This window comes from Wyeomyia smithii, chromosome 3 (assembly GCF_029784165.1).
Source record: "Wyeomyia smithii strain HCP4-BCI-WySm-NY-G18 chromosome 3, ASM2978416v1, whole genome shotgun sequence".
NCBI classification, from domain to species: Eukaryota; Metazoa; Arthropoda; class Insecta; order Diptera; family Culicidae; genus Wyeomyia; species Wyeomyia smithii.
Genome location: NC_073696.1, coordinates 245,554,094 through 245,581,110, shown reverse-complemented (window position 1 = coordinate 245,581,110; position 27,017 = coordinate 245,554,094). Strand labels below are relative to the sequence as shown.

Sequence of the window (27,017 nt, the reverse complement as noted above, 5' to 3'; positions counted from 1 at the left end):
TTTAAATTATAATCGCTGTTTGCTTATTTTATATTAAATGTGTTACATTTAATTATCAATTATTCATAAATTGATTCCTACCTAAACACGTCATTAATCTAAGTAATTACTAATGTTATGCCGAGACTGTCTCGCATCAGTTCCAGATCATTAGTATTCACAACAAACATCTAGCTTACACTAATAAAATTCAGATGCTTCCCAAATTACAGTGCACATTCCTACTCATTACAAGCGCGCGAAGCTACCGTATATATCTTCGCCCTCCGTGTAAACCGTCCATTTTTTCCATCACCACTGATCGTTCCTTTTCGTTTCAAACGTGGACGCCATTTTCGGTCGGTCCCCTTCGGACGCGATCAACCTGCGTTTACCCATCGGGACGACGTAGAACGTTCTGATCGCCAACAAACACATTCGCTTTTATTCAGTTTGTCATACACCGCGCGAGAAAGCAGCCACTTTAATTACTGCATTACATCAGCGTGTCGCTCCAGGTATCCAGCCACACACAGGGTGTATATTAGAAACCGCACTGCACCGTTCACCTGTTGGGATAACCCAACGGGTTAGCCGTCAATTGAAAATAGTAGCAAACAAACCACGGTCCGGGTCGTGCGCATCTTCATCTCACCTGGCAAAGCCGTCGTCGTCGTCGTTGTCGCGGTCGGGATCAAGTGCGGGTGGTTGATTGCGGTGCAAGCTGCATTGTGCACCGGTGGAAAGTGACTGGACTGGAGCAAGTAAAACAATATACTAAGTAACAGCCGCCAGCAACTATCGCAGAAAACTAGACTGAGATCTGGGTTGCAAATATAGCTCACAAAGTGTATTGTTCTGAACGCGGTGTTATTTTTTTTAAAACAGACACAAACCGAAGACGTACCTGCTGGAAATCGATGTAGAGTGTTATTTCAACTGCAACAGTGCACTTTTACGGAGTTTGGATATCAGGAAAAATCTAAATTCGTCAAGAATGTATCGAATAAGGTAGTACCAATACCACCTGAGTTAAGCATGTAGTTGAAAATGTGCAATTAAAATTTCATATCAAGTAGTGACGCAGAAAAGATATTATCATTATGTGGGATTCGCTTGCCTGGTTGCCCATTATCGAGGTACGCTAGTAGGGTCAAAAAGTGTTCCCTCAACCAGGTGGCGGTAGTTTGGCCTTGACTGAAGATGAGCTCAAGTGACGGCGTTCTAACGTTCTGAACGAATTGCAAAACCCAGTTCTGAAACGAACACAATCACGTTCTTTCATCCAAAACCGATTCGTTCCTGGTCGATTTGTTTTTGCCGATCATTGTATGAAGCCAGTTTGAAACACTGCTAATCCCATCGAACGATGCGGGTGCAACACCGTGGAGGAAAAATGACGTCGACGGTGATAGACTGAATGTCGTGTGGTTTTTTCGTATTGTGTCGCCATTTGATCGACATTAGAAAGCGACTATTGCTGACAACGATGATGGCAAATTGCATACACCGTCAGCAGTTTTGTAATGAATGGAGACGAACCAATTCAGCTGTTATTAGCTGATCGTTGTTATCCCGAGCTTGGAGCGCGGCAGTTCCGGTTGAGGTTTGGAACGTTTCCAACTCGGAACAGCTGATGATATGATCGCCGAGCTTGTTTTCGCTGCAAATGTGATTTTATCGAAAACACGTGCCTGTAGAGGAAGAAAAAAAGATCTGGTGTTTTTCCGTGGTATACTGGATTTGAAACTTTTGAGAATGCACGCGGTTCGTGTGCACTTGTACTGATATTATCATATTGGTATAAGCTTGTTCAAATATTGTGCGAACGAACTGAAATGACTTAAATTGAACAAACAAGCAGAATGCAAGAGATTCACTGGGAGTTGATTATGAATCGATGACTCTGACATCGACACTTTTAGTTCAGGATTTTCTCATATTATTGCTTCACTGTCGCAATAAAAAGACTGTAAGCAATTAGAAAAGTTTTTTGAGAAGCTTCGGATATCTCGCAATGCAGAAAAAATAAATTAGTTTGTACATATTACCTTGTATCAAGTAGAAAGACCTTTTGAAAGAGGGCATATCTCTGAGAACGGAAAGAGAATAACAAGTTAACCTTGAGAAAAGGGGAACTCCAACTTTCCAACTTTAATCTGGCAAAACGAATTTATAAATAAAAAAATACTGCCTTCAACAGATTACGTTTTAGCAGTTTGTGTGTGATCACCTGTTGAGTGCCGAGGGACAGATTAAGTAGACTAATTATTAGTTTGGAACCCTGGCGGATTCTGATGAAATTTTTACAGTTAATTGTGCATAAAAAGTTTCGTTAAAATCGTGTTTTATTTTTGTTAATCGATATTTAAAATAGAATAAGTTGAACAGTTTGAAGCTATATACTCAATATTTTAATATTTACTCCGTAGTGAAAAGATGTAATGTTTCATTCTCGAGTTTAGAGTTCACATTGCTCTGAACCATCAACACGTTTTTTTTGTTTTTGATTGATTAGGAGCTTAAACTTTCGATGTCTTCAAAAGGTTAACTGTTTGTTGTAAATTTTCCATCAGAAAGCATTGTTTCATCAACACACGGAATTTTCTTCAGTATTTTCACCGAAAACACAAACCAATCACATGATTGCTGTTATGTTATATTCCAACACGTATCATAACAAATGGTATCAACTCAAAATTTTTGCAAAACAGCATTGGTGGCGCAGTTCGTTAAAAATTCTGCGGATTTAGACACCAGTTTTCTTGTGAAAACATTCTTGAAATTTTAATCCTGGAAAATTGTGAACTTGAGCGTGGCACACGAATTACGTAACGTAAAAAAAAAGAAAAAAATAGATTTCAGACCAAAACATCAAACAATATTTGATCACCCCTCACCCCTCCTAAAATAACATAACGCTCAATGACCACCCCTCCTCCAAATTTTACACAAAAGTTCATTTCAAGTATTTTTGCCATTATTAAAGCATTCAAAATGTGAGCAACAGTTCGCTCGCTAACAAATTAATTACCATTTATTTTTCTGTCCCTAATCTCTTTTTCTTTTTCTTATGTAATGATAAGTAACGCGAACTCAACACCCCAGAGATCGACTTGAACTGTCCTACAGTACGGTCGCATTTTACCAACAGCTCGAGGCTAAGTCTTAGACTACCGAGAGATATTGAAATTTTGTTTTTCGCTTTCAACAGGCAATCTTTCTAAAAGACTACCTGTTGAAACGCAAAGTAATAAATTTGTTTTTAACGTTACGAGTGCTTAGTGAGTAAATTTGGTTTGAGATTTTTCTACTTAAATTCTATAGTGAAGTGAAAGTGTAGTGAAGTTTTCCAGATATGCCTGGAAGAAATAAAAAAGCCCGCTTTGATGCGGCTTCAAGGAAACGTGAGGCATCTCCTCCAAGTGACACTGAAATTTTGACTAACAGGTATGATATTCTTTCTTCCGTTGGGGATCAAGAAATTCAAACTTCTCATACTGAGCATAAATCCGTTATGAAGAAGGTTAAAGTTCCACCTATTGTGGTATTTGTAGCAAATTTCAAAGCATTTCGATCAGAACTTTCATCATTTCTGTCGGATGTAAAAGTTAATTTTCAAATTGGCCGCCAAGGCGAAATTCGTATTTTGGCCGAATCTTTTGATGGCCATAAACATCTTTTACAGTATTTGACTGAAAAGATGTATAAATTTTATTCTTTTGATGCCAAAAACGAGAGACCGTTTGAGGCTGTTCTGAAAGGTCTTTCAAATGATCAATCTATAGATGAAATTAAAGATTGTTTGTCAGAATCACTTGGTTTTGCCCCTAACCAAGTATTTTTGATGAAACGGAAGGCAAATGCCAAAATTAATAAAACTGGAATACACCAGAAAAATTACTTAGTACATTTTGATCGTACCAAAGTACATAATTTGAAATGTTTGGAAAAGCGCGTGTTTTATTTAACGTGCGAATAAAATGGGAAAATTTCAAGAGACATGGAGGAGTCCATAATCTTACGCAATGTCGGAATTGTCAAGCCTATGGTCATGGAACTCGAAACTGCCATATGGCAGCAAAATGTATGATTTGTGGTGACACTAGTCACACGGAAGATATCTGCCCCGTGAAAGAGACCACTAATAGTTTCAAATGTGTAAATTGTGGGGGAAATCACAAATCTAATTTCTTTAATTGTCCTGTAAGGTCAAAAATTATTGCTTCCAGACAACGTAGGAATTCTAAACAACCTGTTGTCAATGTGGGTAATCAAAAGACTTTCAATACTCTTCAGGCATCACCAGCACTTCCATTAGCAGGTGTGTCTGTAGGTATTAATTTAAATTCAGATAACAAATTTCAGACGAATAATCCTGTTCAGACAACACCAGGCTGTTCATATGCCAGTGTCCTTTCAGGTAATTTTTCAAATTCAAACAGTAACAAACCATTCGTGTTTGGTGCTGAAAAGTCAGCCAGTATTGATTAAGGTATTCCAACACCCGAAAAGATTGATTACCTACAACAATCCATGCTGCAGTTAATGTCCGCTTTGATGAACTGTAACTCGATGTATGAGGCTGTTCAAATAGGTATGAAATTTACAACTAATATTGTTATGAAATTAAAATTCAGCAATGATTTTAAATAATGCTGTAAATTTTCTAAATTGGAATGCTCGCTCTTTAAAAGCGAAAGAGGATGAATTTTTCAATTTTTTAACAGTCCACGCTGTGCATATTGCAGTTGTGACTGAAACGCTTTTAAAGCCAAATATCAACCTAAAAAATAACCCAAATTATATAGTTCATAGGTTTGATAGAATTGATGTTGCCGGTGGTGGAGTTGCAATAGTTATCCACCGTCGAATAAAACATCGTGTTTTACCCCATCTTGAAACCAAAGTTATCGAGAGTTTGGGAATTGAAATTGAAACAAGTATTGGCATTTTATTTATAGCCGCAGTGTATTTGCCTTTTCAATGCACTGGTGAGCGAAAAAATTATTTCAAGGGAGATTTGAAAAAACTCACAAGAAATAAATCTAAATTTTGATCATCGGTGATTTTAATGCAAAACATCGATCTTGGAATAATGCTCAAAGCAATTCCAATGGAAAAATATTGTTTAATGATTGCTCGGCTGGATTTTATTCAGTTTTATTTCCAAATGGTCCTACATGTTATTCTTCTATTAGGAATCCATCTACAATTGATTTGGTACTAACAAATCAAAGTCATTCATGCAGTGATTTATTAACTCATGTTGACTTTAATTCTGATCATCTTCCCATAACATTTTTTATTTCCCATGAAACTATTTTATATCCCGCTAGATCTGTGTTAAATTATCACAAGACTAATTGGGATAGATATCGTTCAATGATCGAAGAAAATTTGAATGATGACATTATTTTACAAAATAGTGCTGACATTGACAAAGCATTAGAAAATTTTAGCAGCTCAATACTCAATGCCCAGAATTTATCAGTCCCTAAGGCTCGAGTGAAATTTAATCCACCAATTATTGACAGTGAAATTCAACTTCTCATACGTTTGAAGAACATACGGAGACGTCAATACCAAAAATCTCGTGATCCTACTTTGAAAATTATTTTTCAAGAATTACAAAAGGAAATTGAACATAGATTCACTCTCTTGCGAAATGAGAATTTCATGAGAGAAGTTGAACAACTAAAACCTTATTCAAAACCTTTCTGGAAGCTTTCGAAGGTTCTTAAGAAACCTTCGAAGCCCATTCCAGTTCTTAAAGATGGTGATTGCATTTTTCTAACGATTGAACAAAAATCTCAAAAACTTGCTCAGCAGTTTGAGAGTGTTCATAACTCCAATTTGAACGTAGTAAGTCCTATTGAAAATGAAGTAAACCAAAAGTATGATCACCACCCAAGAATTTCTTTCTGAAGAGGTGTTGGAAACAAACTTGAATGAGGTGCGAACTATTCTCAAAAAATTCAAAAACATGAAAGCACCAGTAGATGATGGGATTTTCTATATCCTCATCAAAAGACTTGCCGAAAACTCTTTAAATTTCTTGGTAAAATTTTTTAACAGATGCTTTGCACTAGCACATTTTCCTACGAAATGGAAAAATGCCAAAGTCACTCCAATTTTAAAACCCGAAAAGAATCCAGGCATCAAGTTATCGACCAATTAGTTTACTTTCCTCTATTAGCAAACTTTTTCAAAAAATATTTCTTAATAGAATGATGACACATATTAATGAGAACTCAATTTTTGCAAATGAGCAGTTTGGTTTTCGCCATGGGCATTCCACTACACATCAGTTACTTAGAGTAACAAATATGATTCGAACTAAAAAAGCTGAAGGCTATTCGACTGGAGCTGCTCATCTAGAAATAGAAAATAAAGGTTTAATAGCTAAAATGTCAAATTTCAGTTTTCCGCTTTACCTCACAAAAATGATACCGTAAACTGGGGTGACTTTGATCACTTTTTTTATTGTATCTTAAATAGTTTCAGAATATACTGAAAACAATATTGTTTGATATTTTTAAAATAAGTACTGGCATGCATTGAGAAAGATTCAGTCACTACTTCAAAAGTTTAGCAGCAATTTTGCTGTTTTTAAATATGATCTAAAAATTTTACACCAATCATCATTCCGGGGTGACTTTGATCACTTCATTGTTTTGATGAATTTGGAGTAACACTTTGCTACTTTCACTAAGTTGAACAGCCTAAAACGACTTAAACGAGTTTATAAATATGGAAAGCAATTTTGGGGCCATTCACAATCTACGTGAACAGTTTATGTTGGCGAATGTCCAAGATTCATACATAATTTTCAGAATATATATGAATGATTATCCACTGAGAGGGAAGGTGATCTAAAATCATCAAAAACTAGTCCACGAGGTATATGACTTATGAAATTGTCCAAATTTGCATGTTACTTCACGTCTTGGGTTTTTGTTAAGAAGAAACATGTAATACGCTGTGGAGAATATTGGAACTCAACATTGCATTCGAGGAAAAACTTGCAAAAATAACAATAAAATGTATTGTTATAATATTTGTTCATCTTTAGAACTAATCTGGGAACAAAATAAAAACCTAAATTAATCCACCTAGCGGTCAGACCCAGCCTTTCTCATTCAATTTTTTATTTGTAAAAATAGATTTACATGAACGCTTCAAAGCGCTTTAGATTCTAAAATATTGATGCTGTAATCTTTACATATAAAAATGCAGTCAAATCTGTCTGTCTGTCTGATCCATATAGGCCCGAAAACTACCGAACCGATCGACGTGAAAATTTGTAAGTAGGGGTTTTTGGTGCCGATAAAGGTTCCTATGATAGTTTGAGACCTCTCCCTCTTCTGGAAGGGAGGGGTCCCATACAAATGAAACATAAATTTCTGCACAACTCAAGAACAAACCAAGCAAATGAAACCGAATTTGGCATGTGGATGTTTTAAGGGGTAACTAATATGTCCATAATAGTTGGATGAAACACAAATTTGTGCACATCTCGAGAACTAATCAACCAAATGGAACAAAATTTGGCAGGTAAATGTTTTTAGTGGTAACAAATATGTACATAATGGTTTGAAACCCGACTCCCTCTTCTATACGGGAGGGATCCCATGAAAATGAAACACAAATTTCGCACAGCTCAAGAACCAATCAAGAAAATACAACCAAATTTGGTATGTGAATGTTTTTAGAGGTAAAAAATATGTCCATAATGGTTTGACGCCCCTCCCTCTTCTGGAAGTACATGTTTCTTCACAAATTTCTGCACATCTCGCGAACTAATCAACTAAATGGAACCATATTGGCAGGTGAATGTTTTTAGTGGTAACAAATATGTTCCATAATCGACCTCAGACAACATTTTGGATTGTAAGATGGCGACTTCCGGTTTCTGAAAACAGCAGAAAATGACCAAATACCACCCAATATGAGTTTTTCTTTAACCAGTATGCCGTTCAAAATCCAGAAATTGTCTTCAAATGCCATTATGAAATCCAAAATGGCGACTTCCGGTGTCGGAAAAACAGCGGCAAATGACCAAATACCACCCAATATGGGTATTTCCGGAACCGTAATGATGCACTGGAGCCACAAATCGACTTCAGACAACATTTTGAATTGTAAAATGGCAACTTCCGGTTTCTGGAAAACAGCCTGAAATGGACGATTCCCATTAAATATTAATATATCTGGAACCAGAAAGATGCACAGAAGCTAAAAATTGATCACAGACACAATCCTGAATTTTAAGATGGTGACTTCCGGTGTCTGGCAAACAGCCGGAAATGACCAAATACCATTCAATATGAATGTTTTCGGAACCAGAATTACGCCCAGATGACAGAAATTGATTTCACAGGCAATTTTAAAGTCCAAAATGACGACTTTCGGCTTCTGAAAAACAGTCCAAAGTGACCAAATATCACCCAATATGAGTTTTTCTTTAACCAGTATCCTAAATACCATTTTGAAATCCAAGATGGCGACTATCGGTTTGTGAAAAACAGCCTAAAATAAACAAATACTATCCAATATGAGTATCTCTGGAACCAGAATGATGCAAGGAGCTAACAATGACCTCAGGCGCCATTTTAAATTGCTAAATGGCAACTTTTAGGAAACCGTTGAAAATAACCGAATAATACTCAATATGGATATTTCCGTAAACGTGATGATGCATAGAAACCAAACATTGACCCTGGACACTATTTTGAATTTGAAGACGACCACTTTTAGTTTCTGGCAAACAATCAAAAATACCTCCCAATAGGGGTATTTCCGGTGTCAGATTGATGCCAGAAAGTCTGCTGATAATGACAGAATACCACTCAATATGAATATTTCAGAATTAAGGCGATGTACAGAAGCCAAAAGACGAGAATGTTGGCATTTCGATAAAACCAATCTTTTCAAACGATTTGTTATTTGACATTGATCATATCCTATGGCCGATTCGTCGTGCATCTGCAGACTTCAAACAAACCGCAAGGAATCAATGAACTGGGAACGTTCAAATAGTACGACACCACATTTGAATTATGTTGAGGCCACATATATCGATCAAAGCAGGTATAGTTTTAAATAGTCTTTGAATTTCTCTTCTTTCCATAACTTTTGAGCCACATATCAAATTGTTAAATAAAGTTTGTTATTTGGAAGATTGAGAGATGACTCGTTCGTATGACACTACCCGATCAGAAGGGCATAACTAAAAAATTACAAAATTCTATCAACGGGAGATACAAATAACATATTTTGATACGATTTTGTATTTTCCCATCTACTTTTGATAACAAAATTGAATCTGAATGAGTTATGATAACAAATCATGAAATGGAGTTGTTCTGAAACAAATCTAACATTTTTTTCGTCTCATCAAAACCTGTTGTTCATAACAATGGTTGATATTATACTATTCTAGGTGCTATCTAATTTTGTTAGAAAACTGGTACGTTAGTAGCAAGGTTTGATGTGGGTTTGATATAAGTAGAATATTTTTTGTTATGATTTCTGTTATTTTAACACCTACCGGGATCAAAATCAAAACACATCCTGAAAAGCTTTTCACATAACAAACTAACAGCCTCTGTTACATTTTTGTTTTGTTTTTCTGATCGGGTAATTATGTTCAAATAAGTCATGTAATCTTTGAGATAATAAACTTTCGTTGTTTTATTACCAATTTAATGCATAACGGTTCCTTAAGTTCGATTATAATTAAATGAAATGGGAACGTGTAGGGCAGCCAAACTTTGAAACCACGTGTTCAATCATAATTCATCAGTTAACTCTTAACTAGCCCGCTCATCTGATAATAATAATCAAATCGGTTGTGTAGTTTCTGAGATGATGAAGTTTCGTGATTTTCACAAGTCGGCACATTACAAATGAAGTTTCAGTTCGATTACAGTAAAATTCAATAGGGTCTTCTGAGGCAGCTAGACCATACATTTGACACTAATTTTGTGGAAATCGGGTCGGCCATCTCTGAGAAAAGTGAGTGAGTCCAAGTAGTCTTCGGAATATGTTCCTTTGTATAGCTGGATTTCACATTTTTAAACATAACAGGCAAAGTAATAGTCCGATTATAAAACAAATCAATAGGGTCTTATGGGGCAATTAGACCTTCCATTTGACACTGATTTTATGCAAATCGGTACAGCCATCTCTGAGAAACATGAGTGAGATTAAACAGTCTTCAGAACACGTTTCTTTTCATAACTTTTGAACAACATGTTCAATATGTATAAAATTCAAAACTTAAGGGTTTTTCAGGTAGCCCGTTCTTTTGAGACCAATTTTGTTCAAATCGGTTGTGCAGCTTCTGAGATATTGATGTTTCATGATTTTCACATTTTTGAACATAACCTCTAAACTAAAAATCCGATTACAATAAAATTCAATAGGGTCTTACGGGGCAACAAGACCTTTTCATTTGCAATTAATTTCATGAAAATCGGTCCAGCCATCTCTGAGAAAAGTGAGTGAGAATAAAAATCTGCACATACACACACACACATACACACACACACACATACAGAAAATGCTCAGCTCGTCGAGCTGAGTCGAGTGATAGATGCCATTCGGCCCTTTGGAGCGCTTTTATACTTTCGGTTTTGCAAGTGATTGCTATACCTTTCTAGGAGAAAGGCAAACAACTTTACATATTGCAACTTGTTGTTTTGCATCTGCTTGAACCGATTGTTTGTATGTAACAAATATCGCCAAAAATACACTTTATTTTCAATTAATATTTTAGCATGAAAAACACTCTTTAAAAAGCAGGAAATGCATGAATAGTTGCAATGCAGACATATATCCACACAATCAGTGAACATTACAACAAATCCCAAGCACTACGAGCGCTTTTTTACCACATTTTCAAAAAAGATGTACAGTGATCAAAGTCACCCCGGTGATCAAAGTCACCCCAGTTTACGGTACAAAGTTATTTAACTGACCGCACTCTCCAGGTTAACTATCTAAATGGTAAATCTAATAGGTTGCCTGTTAGAGCTGGTGTGCCTCACGGGAGTATCTTGGGCCCAATCTTATATAACATTTTTACTTCTGATCTTCCTGATTTATCACCAGGTTGTGAGAAATCTCTGTTTTGTGACGATACAAGCATTTCCGCAAAAGGAAAAAGCCTTCGTGTTATATGCAGTCGGCTACAAAAAAGTTTAGATTTATTTTCTTTATACTTGCAGAAATGGAAGATTTCCCCTAATGCTTCTAAAACACAGTTAATTATTTTTCCTCATAAGCCAAGAGTTTCATTTCTCAAACCCACCAATAACCACGTTATTATGATGAACGTTGTGGTCTTAAATTGGTCTAATCAAGTTAAATACTTAGGGCTCATTTATGATAAGAATCTTACTTTCAAGGAGCACATTGAAAATATCCAGTCAAAGTGCAATAAGTATATCAAATGTTTATATCCTCTTATCAACATTAATTCTAGACTCTGTCTCAAGAATAAACTGTTAATTTACAAACAAATTTTTAGGCCAGCAATGTTATATGCAGTTCCCATCTGGACAAGTTGTTGTGCAACCAGGAAGAAGACAACTCAAAGGATTCAGAATAAACTTTTGAAAATGATTTTGAAGCGTCCTCCCTGGTTTAGCACGAACGAGCTACATAGGCTCACTAATGTAGAAACATTAGAAAATATGTCAAGCCAAATTATCAACAAATTCCGACAAAAATCGTTGCAATCCTCAATTGCAAACGATTAGCTCACTGTATAATCAGTAAGATAGTTTTAAGTTTATTTTGAATTTATTTTAAGTTTCGTTTTATTCCTTTTTTTTCTCTTTGACAAGCAGGTTTAATAATTTTCCTACAATTACATTAACTTAACTGCGAAAGCTAATAACATTCAATAATTTAAAAAAAAGCTTACAAATATATATATATATATATATATATATATATATATATATATATATATATATATATATATATATATATATATATATATATATATATATATATATATATATATATATATATATATATATATATATATATATATATATATAATAGTGTTGAAATGTCACCATTTGTGGCAGAACACACAGTATTAATTCTGAATAGATATTTTAGTACATAAATAAATCATTACAAAATCCCCCTCCCCCCCCCTACTGACGAAAGTTCGCCAAAAATAATCACCTATTGAATACTAAAATTCAATGTTCGCTTCCGTTATGGTAGTTTAAATAAGGTTTATGGAAAAATACTGCATATCCGCGCGGTTGCTACCCGGCGAAAGCTGAAATGCGAAGCAGTTCTGGAGCGGATTATTCATTGAATCCAAATTTATCGCAGCCCGACGAACCCTAAATAACGTCTCTGGACACCTTTTTTTACAAAATTTATTTTTATTTAATCGTTCAGACCGCACCTTTCGTAGTTACTTCTTCGTGATGGATCTGAGCTAGTGAAGTTGCACAAACAAGCACCGTAAGATGACTAATTTGGGATTTATCTACCATCTTTAATGTACTACAATTCAGTAGCTTTCGCTTTTGATAAGTATCGCTAACGGCGCTGGCTTATGTCCTTACGGTCGGTTAGGGAAGAAAAGAGGGGAGAGTTAAAATCGTTGTAACCAGAGACCGAGTTTACCTCTGCATCTCTAAAGACTATAACGGAAAGGAAGTTATATTTGTCACCGTGGTAGGAGACGGATTTTTATACTCTTACCCTTCTCTCCACACGCCTATATATAGACTCTTCTGCTCGTTTTTACCGAGCATCGTTAGTATGGAAAGTTATACCTGCCTTGAGAGGTATTTTCATTCAACTCGAGAGAAGATTCAAGTAGGGGGATGGCAGAGAGCCTGAGAGTTCACCCATGCGTAAAATATCCTTTACCATAAAACGGTTTGATTCCACTAAGATTCGAACTCATGACGATTTGCTTGTCATAGAGCACCTGTTGTAGGCTACGAGCTGCCCCCATTTTCATAGTTATTTTACAATAGAGAATTTCAGATATCACTGAATTCTAGAAAATGGAATAGGCTCGGTAGTTATATTTGTTACTGAAATCATTTCGTTAAATAACAACATAGCAAAACTGAAGAGGATTTTTCTGTAGAATTCAGTTCCCAATTACATTTGAACAGCAAAAGTTAAAAACTTTTTCGTTATATTCTCTCGACATTTTCCGTCATTAGTATCGGTGTTGTTTATGTAACTATAAATTCCAATTGAATGAAACTGTGCCCACGCATTAGAGAGACTAAATTTTGAGCACTTCCTACCAAGCATTAAGGCACAGAACGGAAGGTCATCTGTGATACGAAAACTGCTAAGTGCTCAGTGAATTTTGCAGCGCTCCCTAGGGGTGGAAAGAACGCTTTTTACACGGAAAATAAACAAAATTTATACTACTTTTATCGAAATCAATTAAACACACTGGTATAAATCTGTCGGCGAAAACACTACAGGTTAACCCTGCTAAGCATCTGTAAGAAGGAAAACACATTATTTCTAGGGGCTTGACAACTTTATTTCATGAAAAATATTTCTGTAATGGTTGATATATATATTAATATCTATTATTTATTTATAACATTAACTTCCCAACCATAGCGTATAGGACATGGTGAAACGGTTTGATCAACAAGTAGGCACGAGCGGGGAAGCGTTTCTTTTATTTTGTACGGTTGAAGACGAGGCATCACCAAGCGACAGCAAATAACTTTTCCACTTGTTAGTAGATTCTTACTAACTAAGCAAATGAAAATCGCAAATTCATGTGTTTCAAGTTGTGAATTGCTTCTAAAATGAATGAATATCAGTAGCAAGGTATGTAGCTTTACCGGATTTATAATTTGAATGCATCGAAATAGTATATTATAAGATGCGATGAATTTTGGTCATCGGTTGTTTTAATAAACAACTTTAGTCTTTGGCATTTTTTTGCAATATAGCCGGTTGTACTTTTGACATACCGTTTTACTATGTTTCTATACACCAACATCACAACAACGATAATATGACTTCAAAGAGTTTTGATGTAACTAGAGGAGTGTCTGAAAATGCAACGATAAACACTTAGTAACAATGAATACAATCGAATTTTGCTCGTTGCACTGAATTCGTAGCCCAACTAGTGAAGGACTTTCACGCGTTGGGTTGAGCTATCCAGGTTGCAAGATGACACCGGTTGTTTTTTTTTTTTTTTGTTAGGATTACTAATCACCTATTGGGTTACGCAGTGTCTTGCCCCTAGCATTCTTCAAAACAGCTGACTCAGATACCGGCATAGATGATTGTAGAACTGTTCCTTTATTGTTTTTCAGTAATCTACTCCTTTTAACTGTGAAAATAATCAGATTATTAACACGAGTTACATAAAGTGAGAGTCGCATCTTTTGTTTCAAGTCTCTTATTACCATCTCGTTTAGAGTCCTCTTAAAGAATATTCGTATATTACGTAACGTGAAATTTGGCAATTTTCAAAACCCCCATCAACTAAGTAACGCAAATTTGCATGGTGGTCTTATGCAGTGTAACACTTCGCTGGATACCTTTCCTCCACCTCTCCCCTGAGCGCGTTATGTATTATACAAATGTTTCCATATATGAACGAACGCTAGAGGTAAGGCACTATTGATATACAATGGTGATTCGCTTACCGGTTGCTCCTTAGTCGGGGGTTTGTTAGTTGGGCCCTCATCCATCTAAAAAGCGCTCTTATGTCAAAATGGAACGACATTCAAATGCATGCAAGAAACCCGAAAAGTGAATAAATAATAAAATAAATTTTTACTACTCGTACTTGAGTTTATTTGTCATTGATTGTTGATGGTTACCTTTGATTACTCGAAAAAAATGACATTGATTACTTCGGAGTATTCTCAGGTTACGACGCATTTCGAAACCCCTTGAAACGAACCTCTTGGGATCCTTTTTTAGTGTTCTGTAAGGTTGTCACTTTCGGTTGTCAGCAAAGATACCAGATTTGTCAGCAAAACGATGATTTGTTTTGAATAGCAGGTATGTGCGGTTTTTTTTCAATCTCCATCCCGCATAATCAATAACCATAAACGGATGATAATCCATATGGTTTAACGATACCCCATACAGCCGTAACTATATCCCGAACTAGTTGTTAGGCACGTTTTATGGTTATTGATTATGCGGGAAGGTTAACTACATTTTTTTCCCTATGACTTTCTCAAAATGTGGGCAGATTTTTACTGATTTCTGCCTGCTCGAGCGCATTTTTTCGAATCACGATTAGATTTTTATCAGATTTAAAAAAAAGGCTGCACAATGAAACCGGTACCTCTTACAATCGCATTATTCGTTGCTCTAGAAGCTAACCTGATTTTAATTAACCTTATTCAGCTTATTTTTATTTAAATGGCATGTCGCATGTCACATCAATAAGAGGATGAAAATAGTTTATAAATTTCATTTTCGAATAAAAATGTGATTCATTTATTATAAATATTCGGAAAATTTGCGTTAAAAATCCATCTGTGCCATGATTTTTAAAAACTCAAAGTACTTTCTTTAGTTGAAAAAAAAACTCACGAGCTGCATTTTAAATTTTAACAATTTTCAAAAATAGCCGTCTATGACACATGGTACAATTGTAAATGGAAGAATTGCAACATTAACGTTTTAAAACGCACGATTTTTCAATAACATTGATTGTTGTTCGTGTTTCAAATCAACATTTGTCGATTACAATACCTTCGTTACACTATTGTAATATGACAAACTCCACAAATGTGAATAATTGCGAATTTTACCCAAAACGTTTCTGCATCGAACGCAATAGATTGTATTAAACGGGTTAAACTGTTGAAATAACCGTCAATTCAAAACATCGAATAAATTATTCCACATTATACCACTGGCAAAGCGGCATAAACGTACACGACAAATATATATTGCCCGAGAGCACAGAAAATTCAATTGTCATTTTTCAGTCCTTTTTGTGTGCACTTTCTGTTCGATCACATACCTGAAGTTGACCTTCCGTTCTGTGATTAAGGCTTAAAAGAATTTGCAAAGGAATTGCACCGTTTCAGTAGTCTTACTTCAAAAATGTTGCTAGACGAAAGAAGCACTAATTCTTCTTAAATCCTTCGAAATTCTTGACGATTGATGGCATTTTAATTGCTTAGTACAAATTTCTTCTTGTTTGTTTTGGGAGCTACCAAGTAAATTAACAAATGCGCAATTTATAGCTTCAATCATTCAATCAATCTCGAAGTTAAATCTCGCAGTAATTGTTCGACTTACGAGTATATAGAAAACTGCAAAGTTTGCCGAAAGATTTAAAAAAATAAATATGAACTATTTCTGATCTTTTTGCAGGGCGCCAAAAGATAGTCACGACTTTAGTCCCTTTAATGAGGGACTGTGACTTCACCATTTCATCATCTCGCACACCGATCCTCGCTGAAAACTGGAAATTCAACAGGGTAACGTCAAAGCTGGTGTGATTTATGTGGGAAGGGCAACAAAGAAGAATTCCAAATAAATCTACTATTATATCACCCTAAAGCTGTTCGCGGCTGTAGGAATCACAAATCGTAATCTGAAATAATTTACATAGTTTAGTCACATATCCGCAGAATTAATTGCTTTGATTACCCAAATGGAGTCTCATAGCGCTACGACCGGACTGTGAATGAGCGGAGAGTGGAAACTCTGAGAAATTGATCGATTATTACTTTTTCATAAGCTTATAAATCTATCGATATGTAAACACCAAGGTTTGTTTCAGTGCGCGCATTTAAGTCTAAAGTTTCCTCCGACTCCTCAGAATATTGGGTAAAGATGAAAGACTCGTGGTATGTTTCCAGTTGGCTGACTGCAAAAATCAATGGAAATTTCCCTGTGTTAGGAAAATTGAAGTATCTTTTGCGTCATAATTCATGAAATTTATCTTGCCGCTATACTCTTACACTCGACAGAATAACAGTTAGCTCTTTGCAATCTGTTTGTTGTTGTAATAGACGGTTGAAAGTTGTAGAACTGTCAGTCTATGGATTAAAATATATCAAACATTAAATTTTATAAAATTTGCACCCAAATAGGGAATGAGCGAAATATCTACTTTTTAATATTGTTTGAAGCTTCTAATGAAACCAACTATATTCAAGATATGTGTGTTAATATCAAAAACTTGTTGGTGGCTAACACAGCAAATCACAAAACATGGATTTCTCACATGAAAAAATATAATCGTTGGACACCTGCTGTCCTAATTTTGCATATAATGCAATGAATGACGGTGAGATACAATTGCCTGATTAAATGAAGTTGAATCGTGAACAGCACAAAAAAAATTGATGACTCTTTTGTTCATAATGCAGTAATGACTTTTGCAAACGTCGTTCGTTGAACTCCGTTGGGCCAATAAAAACCAGGACTGGCTCGCGATTTTTGCGCTGAATTCCTCCCGCCAAACATGTCCGTCAAAATTGAGATAATTCTTCGAATACATAGGTGTGAATTGCTGCAGTAAACAGTAAACACCATTTTTGTGGCTACCTATTCGCATCAAGTCCGGATGTACGATATTAAGTTCACGAAGCTTACAGTTGGCGGCTGAGCCTGTCGTTCAGAAAATATAATGTTGCACCTAAGATTAACATCTTTATTCCCAATTAAACGGCTACGTAATAACCTATCGCTTCATGAAATTTATTCATTTATCAAACCGCCGTTCCGAAAGTATATGTGTTGTCATATTATTCTTCTATAGTAATGAAAAAAATTAGCATACGAAAGGAAAATAGCGAACCGCCCCAATGAAACTGCTGAAATCACTATACAATCTAGTCACGATCAGCGTTAAGTGCGGTCTCGATCCCGATGTTATCCAATCAAGCTTATCTTGAATCTAGACAAATCATTGATTAATGAAAATATTTTTTCTCAACATATACTATAAAAAATGTGTGTTTTTTTTCTCAAAATCGAGAGTCATTACGAGTTATTTAATTATTCAATTACACGTGTGTAGTCCGATAATGGAACGAGGAAACAGTTGAATGAGTAAACAAATTTTTTATGCTCATGTGTTCGTACATGTTCAAAGTGCAATAAAACGGTATTTACTGTGGATTCCACCAGTCGATAGGATTTGTCACGTACCAGCGCCATGATTCTGTCCCAGATATCTGTCCAGCACACGTGTAACGCCACCTACATTTACAGTATTGAGCGGGCGTTCCTTGCTCGTTGCTTATATGGAGGTCAAAACAATGTGAGGCTCGGTTTCGATACAACAAAGGATAAGTACTTTGATGTGGTGACGCACCAATTTTCAGTCCTTGTATTGTTTAACTAACATTGTGTAGTTTTCGTAGTAAAAATCAGAATCTTTAAGAATGGGTTTTTTGTGATATTTTATTTATAATAATCTTTTTGTGTTTGTGCGTTTCGATTCAAACTTCGAGCACTTCAGAATAAAAATAGATAATGACAGCTAATTTAATAAAAATGTATGATTACACAGTGCTACATTTTGTTTGCTTTTGTTTCTATGTACGATTTTTTGATGCAAGAACACATTTGCCAGAGTTTGGACCCATTAAAAGGGAAAAATGGCGCCATTTTGAATTTTTGAGAAACCGGAAACTTTACTGTACCATTTTACTGTAATACTGTATCAGATATAGCAAACGATTGTTATTTCTGGTATTGTATTTATTTGCGCATTTTTTTTCTTCTTGCAAAAACATTTGCTATGCTATTACACTACACCAAATATTGACTCAAAACCCTGTCGGCTCGAATGCCATCAAAAACTCTTTGTGGCAAATTAATTTGCTATGCTAATACATGATGTCAAGTATTTTTATAAAAATAAACTGCGTCAATCGAACATATTATTCCTGTCTTTTGGTTCGAAAGTGTTCGATATTATGTACCATTTTGATTCAACTTCGAGCACTGCAGAATAAAAATAGATTTATTAAAGCTAGTGTAATAAAAAGCATGATTATTAGCATGATTAAATTTGTTTAACATGATAAAATTTGTTTTCTATGTGTTTTGATACACACAACACTTTTTCCCGAGTTTGGACTCATTTTACCTTAAGGGGCCATGCCGCCATTTTAAATTTTAAGAGTATTGCCACATAACAGCATTTTCTTTCCCATCTTTTAAAAACACAGATCTTGATTTAAACAAAAACCGACCTCCGAACCGACCTTTTCTTTATCAACGTATATTTTGTTGAGTAACTAGTAGTTGCATTACACGTCGTGTTTAGACTTGACCATATTTGGACGTTTATAGACTTGACCATATTTGGTAACATAGGTAACATTAGAATTTTTTGCATGTTTTCCATTAGCGCGCAGAAAAAATTGTGCAATGAAAGCCAAACATTTTGTTTGTCTTTTAAAAACTATATAACTACGCCAAATATCAGTTGATTTTAAAAAAACCACTTCTATTTTATTCGTAACTAGCTGAATGTACCCGGTCTTGCTCGTGTGAAAATTTCTGCTTTTTCAATAATTTTCTATATTATGTACTATATATTTTTTGATTGGTTGCATTTCAAATAATATTTCTATTTTAGTTATAAACTTGCTTATATACCATCTTTTTCGTTGATTAACAATCGATGCGGAGGCATTCCAGCTGGGTCGAGTGAGTTCGAAAATTCCGTTTTAAAATGGATTACCTCATCAGCATCTTCGACGGTATCGATTAACTTACAAAAAATTCATATCACACTGGAATTATATAATCAATAGCCTAAGCTCACTTCTGATAGTTAAAATTATTGCTTGCTATGTCTTCTCGTTTTACTTTTTTTGTGTAAACAATATCAATATCATCCTTACAGTTGAACATCAGTCTTCATGAATTAATTAACTATTTGAAGATACGGGGACTACCTCCACATTTTCGTCAAGTGTATAATAACTTCCAATGCACAAAAACAACCCTCTCTATACCAAACGTTCGGACACCAATTTTCGGTTTTGGGGAGTCAGCTCTGACCTATGATCCTAATATCAGGGAGTATTCGAATATTTTACTTCTTGAATTTGAAAATAGCGTCGGACGCCCGTTGTCATTTCCTGAACATAGTTCTTTTTCTAGAAATATTGACATTATTTAACCATTTTACTCAGTTTTACACAGCTTGACAGAAAGCAGAAATCGCGGAATTGATTTCAAAACAACGTTCAATATTACATCCAAGCCTTCTTCTGTATTCTAGTCACCTTTCCAGAAAATGTAATCCGCCATGTACGATTTAAAAATTTGCGCCAGAGATGAATATTTGGATTCTGGACGTCATCTTGATATCGAAGATATACATATTGCAGAGCATATATTCGTTTTTCCCAAAATTCTGAAACCGGAAGTCGCCATATTGAATTTAAAAAATGTCGTTGTACCTTTATTTCTGGTTTCTTAAGGTCATCCTGGTTTCGGAAATACCAATGTTTGGAGGTTTGTAAACGTTTTCTATTTTGTATACAGCTTCCCAGAAACCAAAACTTGCCATCTTTGTTTTAGAAAACATCGGACATCATACTCCGGTCCCTAGACATCAACATCTGGCCATGACCAACCATGGGCATGAAAGTTATCGTACCTTTTCAAAAAGTTCTCAGAGGGCACTTAAAGACCTGACTTTCTTATAAATTAAGACCGCCTTCCTCTTTGATAGCTGCCCCTTTCTCTTTTCGACATCATGTACCGGTCTCTGGAAATCAATTTCCGGTCTCCAGACATGACAAAAGGCGAGAGTTATGCTGGAACATACGTACATACAAAACTTTTTTTAAATAAATAGCTGGATTTTAGGAGCTCTTATCTTATTTGATCGATGCTCTTAACCAAATTTTAATTCGGTAATAGTTGAGCTTCAACAACTTTCCCAAACATATTTTTTATCCAAAACGCTAGATTATGCAAGAAATATGTCAAGAAATCGTTCCAAAAACGAATCAAAGCAGGTTGGATGTTTTAAAACACTTTTCTAGAAACATTTGCATGAAAGCCCATTTTCGGCTGCAGACACTACGTTTCAAAAAAGGCCAATATTTGGAAATATATGATCGATTTTCGAATGACGATGTCATTCCCATTCCAAAGTCCGGAAGTCGGCAACCCAATTTCAAAACATCGTCAGACACCGATAACCGGTTCTTAAGAGTCATTTTTGCTCCGAAAATACCAACATTGGGGGGTTTGTGAGCGTTTCCCACAGTTTTAAATGGCTTCCCAGAAACCGGAAGTCGCCATCTTGGATTGAAAACGGCATCGAACATCATGTTTCGGTCTCTGGACATCAACTTCCGGCCTTCAAATATGACCAAGAACCCGAAAATCATCAAATTTCAACAAAAGGTTTCCATTATGTATGAACATTTATTACTTTTGACCCCCTCTTTCTTTAAGGGTGACCCTTCCCCCTTTCCAAAATTTCTATGACCACTTCCTTTGTACAAAGAACACGTATGCCAAGTTTGGTTGAAATCGGTTCAGGCCTTCTTCGAGAGTTATGCTGGAACATACATACTAGGTTGTCGATCGATGTTGAAAAAGTCAAGGTGCACAGCCCTAAATTGAAAGATAATGTTATTTATAGCATTTTTGTAGAACATTTCGACTTTCTAAAAAAATGTTTTCAGGTTGCCTAAACGTGATTTATGAAAAAATGACTTTTTTAATCTACAAACCCACTCTTTTGCACTTTTTCCAATTCTGTTCGTTTCCTAAATTTTCCATATATTTTTTATTTTTGTGGGGTTTGTTTTTTAATATTTTGCATGATTCAGTTTAGCATAGCATTCAGTTTTTCGACTCTCAGAGTCCATTGAACATCACAGAAAAAATTTTTGATCAAGAGCTGGAATTTTCATTGCAAAGCGGGACTTACGACGAAAATTTACATGAAAAAGATTCTTGATATCTTATCGGGGAGCTGAGATATTGACATTTTGCTATGTGATGAAAAACTATGCATTTTAACAAATATGTTAAATAACTGTTTTATTTTAGGAGATAAAATATAACAATGTTCAGAAAACAAATGTATGGCTGATAACCCAGTAGAAGGTTTGAAAATTCGGAAAAATCTGCGAAAAAAGTTAGAACGGAAATTGTGATTTTTTGTACCTTCTAAATTTTCGATTTCACTCATAGGTGGATTGATCACCCATTTTTCTACATTAAAAGATGCATTTTTGGATATCCTGAAACTTCTCCGAACATATCTTATGGCTATAATCAACATTTGAATCACTATTTAGGGAATTATACGCACAAACAGCAAAATAAAACACTGTGCAATAGACATATTGAGCTTTATTGGCATTTTTGACAAAATGCACAGTTTTTCATCACATGTAAAAACGCCAATATCTCAGCCCCCCGATAAAATATAAAGGTACTTTTTTCATGTAAGTTTTCGTCTTGAATCCTGCAGTAAAAATTTCAGTTCTTGATCACAAAATTTTTTTATATGTACCCTTCAAGGTTTTATCGAAAAATTATGAGAAAAATTCACTTTTTTGTGATGTTCAATGGGCTCTGTGAGTCGAATAATTGAATGCGATGCTGAACCAAACCATGCAAAATATTCAAAAACAACCAAAAAAATAAATTTAGGAATCGAACAGAATTGAAAAAAGTGCAAAAGAGTGGTTTTGTAGCTTAAAAAAGTCATTTTTTCATAAATCACGTTTGGGCAACCTGAAAAAGATGCTTTAGAAAGTCGAAATGTTCTACAAAAATGCTATAAATAACATTATCTTTTAATTTAAGGCTGAGCACCTTTACTTTTTCAACATCGATTTTTTTTTTGGGAAAGCCTAATACACACATACATACATTCAAAACTTCTCTTTTATATAAATAGAAGATAGATAGATTGAATGTAGTTTCAAAGTGCAAGTAGTACCTTTCTTATAAAATAAAGTTGCAAATTTCAAGGTTTACTATGTGAAAAAGTATAAAAAAAGATTTAAGCTCAAATAACTCAATATATATTCTCGTGCTATTAGTACAAACCTGTATATACAGGATGCGGCTTAAAAAAATGCGAAAATTTTTAAACTTCAATATTGAGTTAAATTGACTTGTTTATTTTGAGAGTGTCCTAGTTAGCGTTTACTTTCAAGTGTTGCATCAGAACATCGGAATTATTTAATTGCAAATTTGAGAAAATATACACCATTGAAAGTATTACGAGTTTATGAGAGACAGGAACTGTAGTAAAATGACCAGTCTGTCTGCTGGATCCAAGCTCTTTGAAATCATCGTCCGCAGTGTACCTCTGGACGGCACCAGAAACTATATTTCAGTTGATCAGCATGGGCTTATTCCGGGTTGTTCTGTGTCGACTAACCTGATCGAATTTATAAGAATCTGTATCTAACAGATGAGAGCTGGATCGCAAATTGATGCTGTAAATATAAATATTAGGGCGCTTTTGACATAGTATTTTTGCATAAGCTCACTAAACTCGGCGTGTCTGAGAGAATGACTGTATGGCCGCACTTTGTGTAAAGCTGGATTTCACAGTTTCACGTGCATTAAGCAAGACTTTCAGAGTCCCTCAAGGTAGTAATCTAGGTTCTTTGCTGTTTACCTTGTACTTCAACGACTTCGCCATTCTGCTAGGTGCAGGGTGCGTATTGACATATGCCAACGATCTGAAGACCATGTGACCTTGTTGTAAAATCTGTTCTGGACTGCCCCCATCGGAAAGCTTTGTAGGACACCTGAGCTGACTAGTGTAACAGAAACAAGCTATTGATTGTTACCTTATTGCTAAATGTGGTTATAACGGTCCATTGTTGTTATGTGCCCATTTCTTTCAATTAACAGATAAATGGATCTGCCCTGGAACGCGTTGATTAGATCAACGATCTTGGAGTTTGTTGAATCACAAGCTCACGTTTAACCAACATTAAATCGCTATTATCTCCAACTTTGAAACAACTTGCTTTCATCATCAATATAGAATGAAATTCTACAGATCCACACTGTTTGAAGGTATGGTGCATTAGTTCGATCAATCTTGGAGAATGTCTGCATCCTCTGGAATCTTTATGAGCTGTGCTGGAAAAACAGAATAGAACGCTTTCACCGAAGATTCGTTCGTATCTCTCTGAGACATGTACCCTGGAGTACATCTGATAATCTTCCTCGTTACGAGGACCGATGTAAGTTGTTGGATCTGGATACACTGACTCGTCGGAAAACTTAACATAAATGATTGAATTGAAAAAATGTATGATCTGAGGTCCAAAAAAGAAAAACGATATTTTGACCATAACGTCTGATTCTAGGGGTGTGATTTTTAGTATTAGTGAAAGTTACACTCAACTGGATTTACAACCTACATTAGGCCATTTTAGAAAACAATATTATAGCAGAAAAAATATAGCAAGTGGATATAAATTTAAGACAAGTGATCTAAATCTGAGCTTTCAAGTTTCAATGAAAAATGTCTGTTTTTTTTTAAATTCGGTTATAATTAATTCACATATTCATTCGAGTTGGGCTCTAGAGCTAGTTTTATCTAATTAGGTTTTTATAACATCCAAAAGACAATGTAATCAAATTTGAATTTATATTAAAAACACGTTAAGTTTGATCTCTGAGCAATGCCTTTTTTATATTGAATGTTGTTGTGTTTGTAACTGAAAAAATACTCATCAGTTACAAACTGATGGGTAAAAATTTATGTTTGTGTATCGACATAACTATTCACAGAAATAAGATAAGTTCTTGAGAGGTAAGACTTTCATTTGAAAATTTGTATTTCGTACTAAATTCTAGGTAGCGCACCAATGTTTCAACGATCACAAGCTTAATAGATTACTCAGTACATTGCGACTCGATTATATAATTTAAACGTTATAATATGCAAGATAGTCTTGCGGTTGGATATTCATTAGGGGGTTACCATAATCGATTATAGAGCGAATAGATTTTAGTATCCCGATATAATAATAAGTATGCAGGCATCATTATATAAAACACGTGTCGATCAAACTCACTCGTATTGAACTTTCCGTTCTGAGTCTAAGACAACCAAAATCAGCTGCTTACAATCGTTATGAAGATCATCTAATTTTCGTTTTTTGCTATTTTTTCCTCCACTCCAGGTGTCAATCTCGACTGGTTAAACCATGCATCCCCATACTGATGCTTCTGCTACTGGTGATAGACACCTGTGTGGAGCATGTGGCGGCTGACGTATGCAGCAGCACGAAAAGTGATCGTCACCGGACGATAATGGAAAAGTACCGTAGTTCCGCCAACTGGAACGGGGTTCTCACGGAGGATGCACTAAATTTGAAGGAGAACCAAACCGAGATCAATCTCTCCCAGCAAGGCTTCAGTGAGGTGCACTGGCACCTAAGCAGTATCGTAGGAGAAGGATACGAGGTATACGAGCTGGACATGTCGTACAACAACCTCGAAGCGATCAATGAACTCACATTTCTTAAATTTTATTCACTGGAAATGCTGAACCTCTCTTACAATCGCATTACAACGATACGTAACTTGACCTTCGGTTCGCTAATTCGTCTAATGGATTTAGATTTGTCCTTCAATTTGATCCATTCAATCGAAACGGAAGCTTTCAACCGTCTATTCGGACTAGAATCGCTAAACTTGCGGGAAAACTGTCTAATCACATTGAATGAACATCAGTTCCACTTCAATGACCATCTGTCATCGATTCATTTGGACAACAATCAGCTACTCTACATTCCGTCCGATCTCTTCGATGCTCTCGCTATGGTGGAAGAACTCTTTGAATTTGACCTATCGTACAATCAACTCCGACGGATGCCTTATATCGAAGCGAAAGAGATAGGACTGCTGAAAATCGATAACAATCAGATTAGAATTCTCTCCGTGAACCGTACCTATAACCTACGGGCACTAGAGGCACATCACAACCAAATCCAGGATGCAGACCTCTTTCAATTCAGCTCCGCTCAACATGTCGATCTGTCGCACAATTACTTGGACAACATCGTCGGTCTGCATGAAATGAATCAACTGGAATACCTGGACATATCGTCCAACAACATTTCCAAATTCGACTACAATCTAAAATATTCCATTCGGAATATTCCAACGTTGACAACGCTGCGTCTGCAGAACTGTAGCCTCACCGAAGGCAACATGGACGGTCTACTTAATTCGGATAGTCTTTTGAATCTCGATCTGTCACAGAACGGATTCGTATATCTAAACATAAGCCACCTGTCCAAGCTGAAATCGCTCCAATATGTGAGCCTGAACTTTAATTTCCTGGAAGAACTGATCGACTATGAACATATGGCGGCACATTTTCCCTATCTGGAAATGATTTCGCTTTCCTTTAACCGCTGGAACTGTTCCTACTTCGATAAGCTCATAGCCTATCTGAACCAAACCCATATCCACACGACAACGGATCCTCGGGATTGCTACATCAACGGTAGTCACGTGGCCGATTCAGCCGTGCAAGAATCGTTCGACCCAGAGTACACACTGAACCATGTCAAGCGAGACATGAATGTGGTTAAGAACCTAGGTCGCAGTATGACCTACTTCATGTACGCTCTGTACTACAACATGCGAGGACTAAACAATCACACCCAATTCCTGCTGCAGCAGAGCGATCGCAAGATGCAAGGAATGGAGTCAGAATTGGGTCATCTGATCGGAATGGTTGCCTTCCTGGTGGGAATTTTGTGCACCATTCTGGTACTCGTATTCGTGTACGGCTTACGCAACCTGTGGAAGAAATGGCAGCTGGACCGATCGGTCAAGGTTGTTGCCTACAGTAACAAACGCAACAACGAGTTCAGTAACGGAGTTGCCGTCAACGAAGTCATCCGTGATAATATCTAGATGAGTGGGCAGCCCCCGTGCTTTGAGGGTGCCATAACCAGCGTTACCAAAACAGATTAACAGTCTTAAGTCTGTGTGATATTGTGAATTGGAATAAAGTGTCGATTGAATTACGATTGATT

General features: G+C 35.9%; 1 protein-coding gene across 1 annotated transcript; it reads left to right on the top strand.

The window, feature by feature from the left end:
* Nucleotides 1-417: 417 nt before the first annotated feature.
* LOC129727395 (chaoptin-like) lies at nucleotides 418-27,017 on the top strand. The gene is made up of 2 exons (XM_055685215.1): nucleotides 418-990; nucleotides 25,149-27,017. Exons 1-2 carry the CDS (start codon nucleotides 977-979, stop codon nucleotides 26,893-26,895), a joined length of 1,761 nt encoding a protein of 586 aa, XP_055541190.1. The 5' UTR covers nucleotides 418-976; the 3' UTR covers nucleotides 26,896-27,017.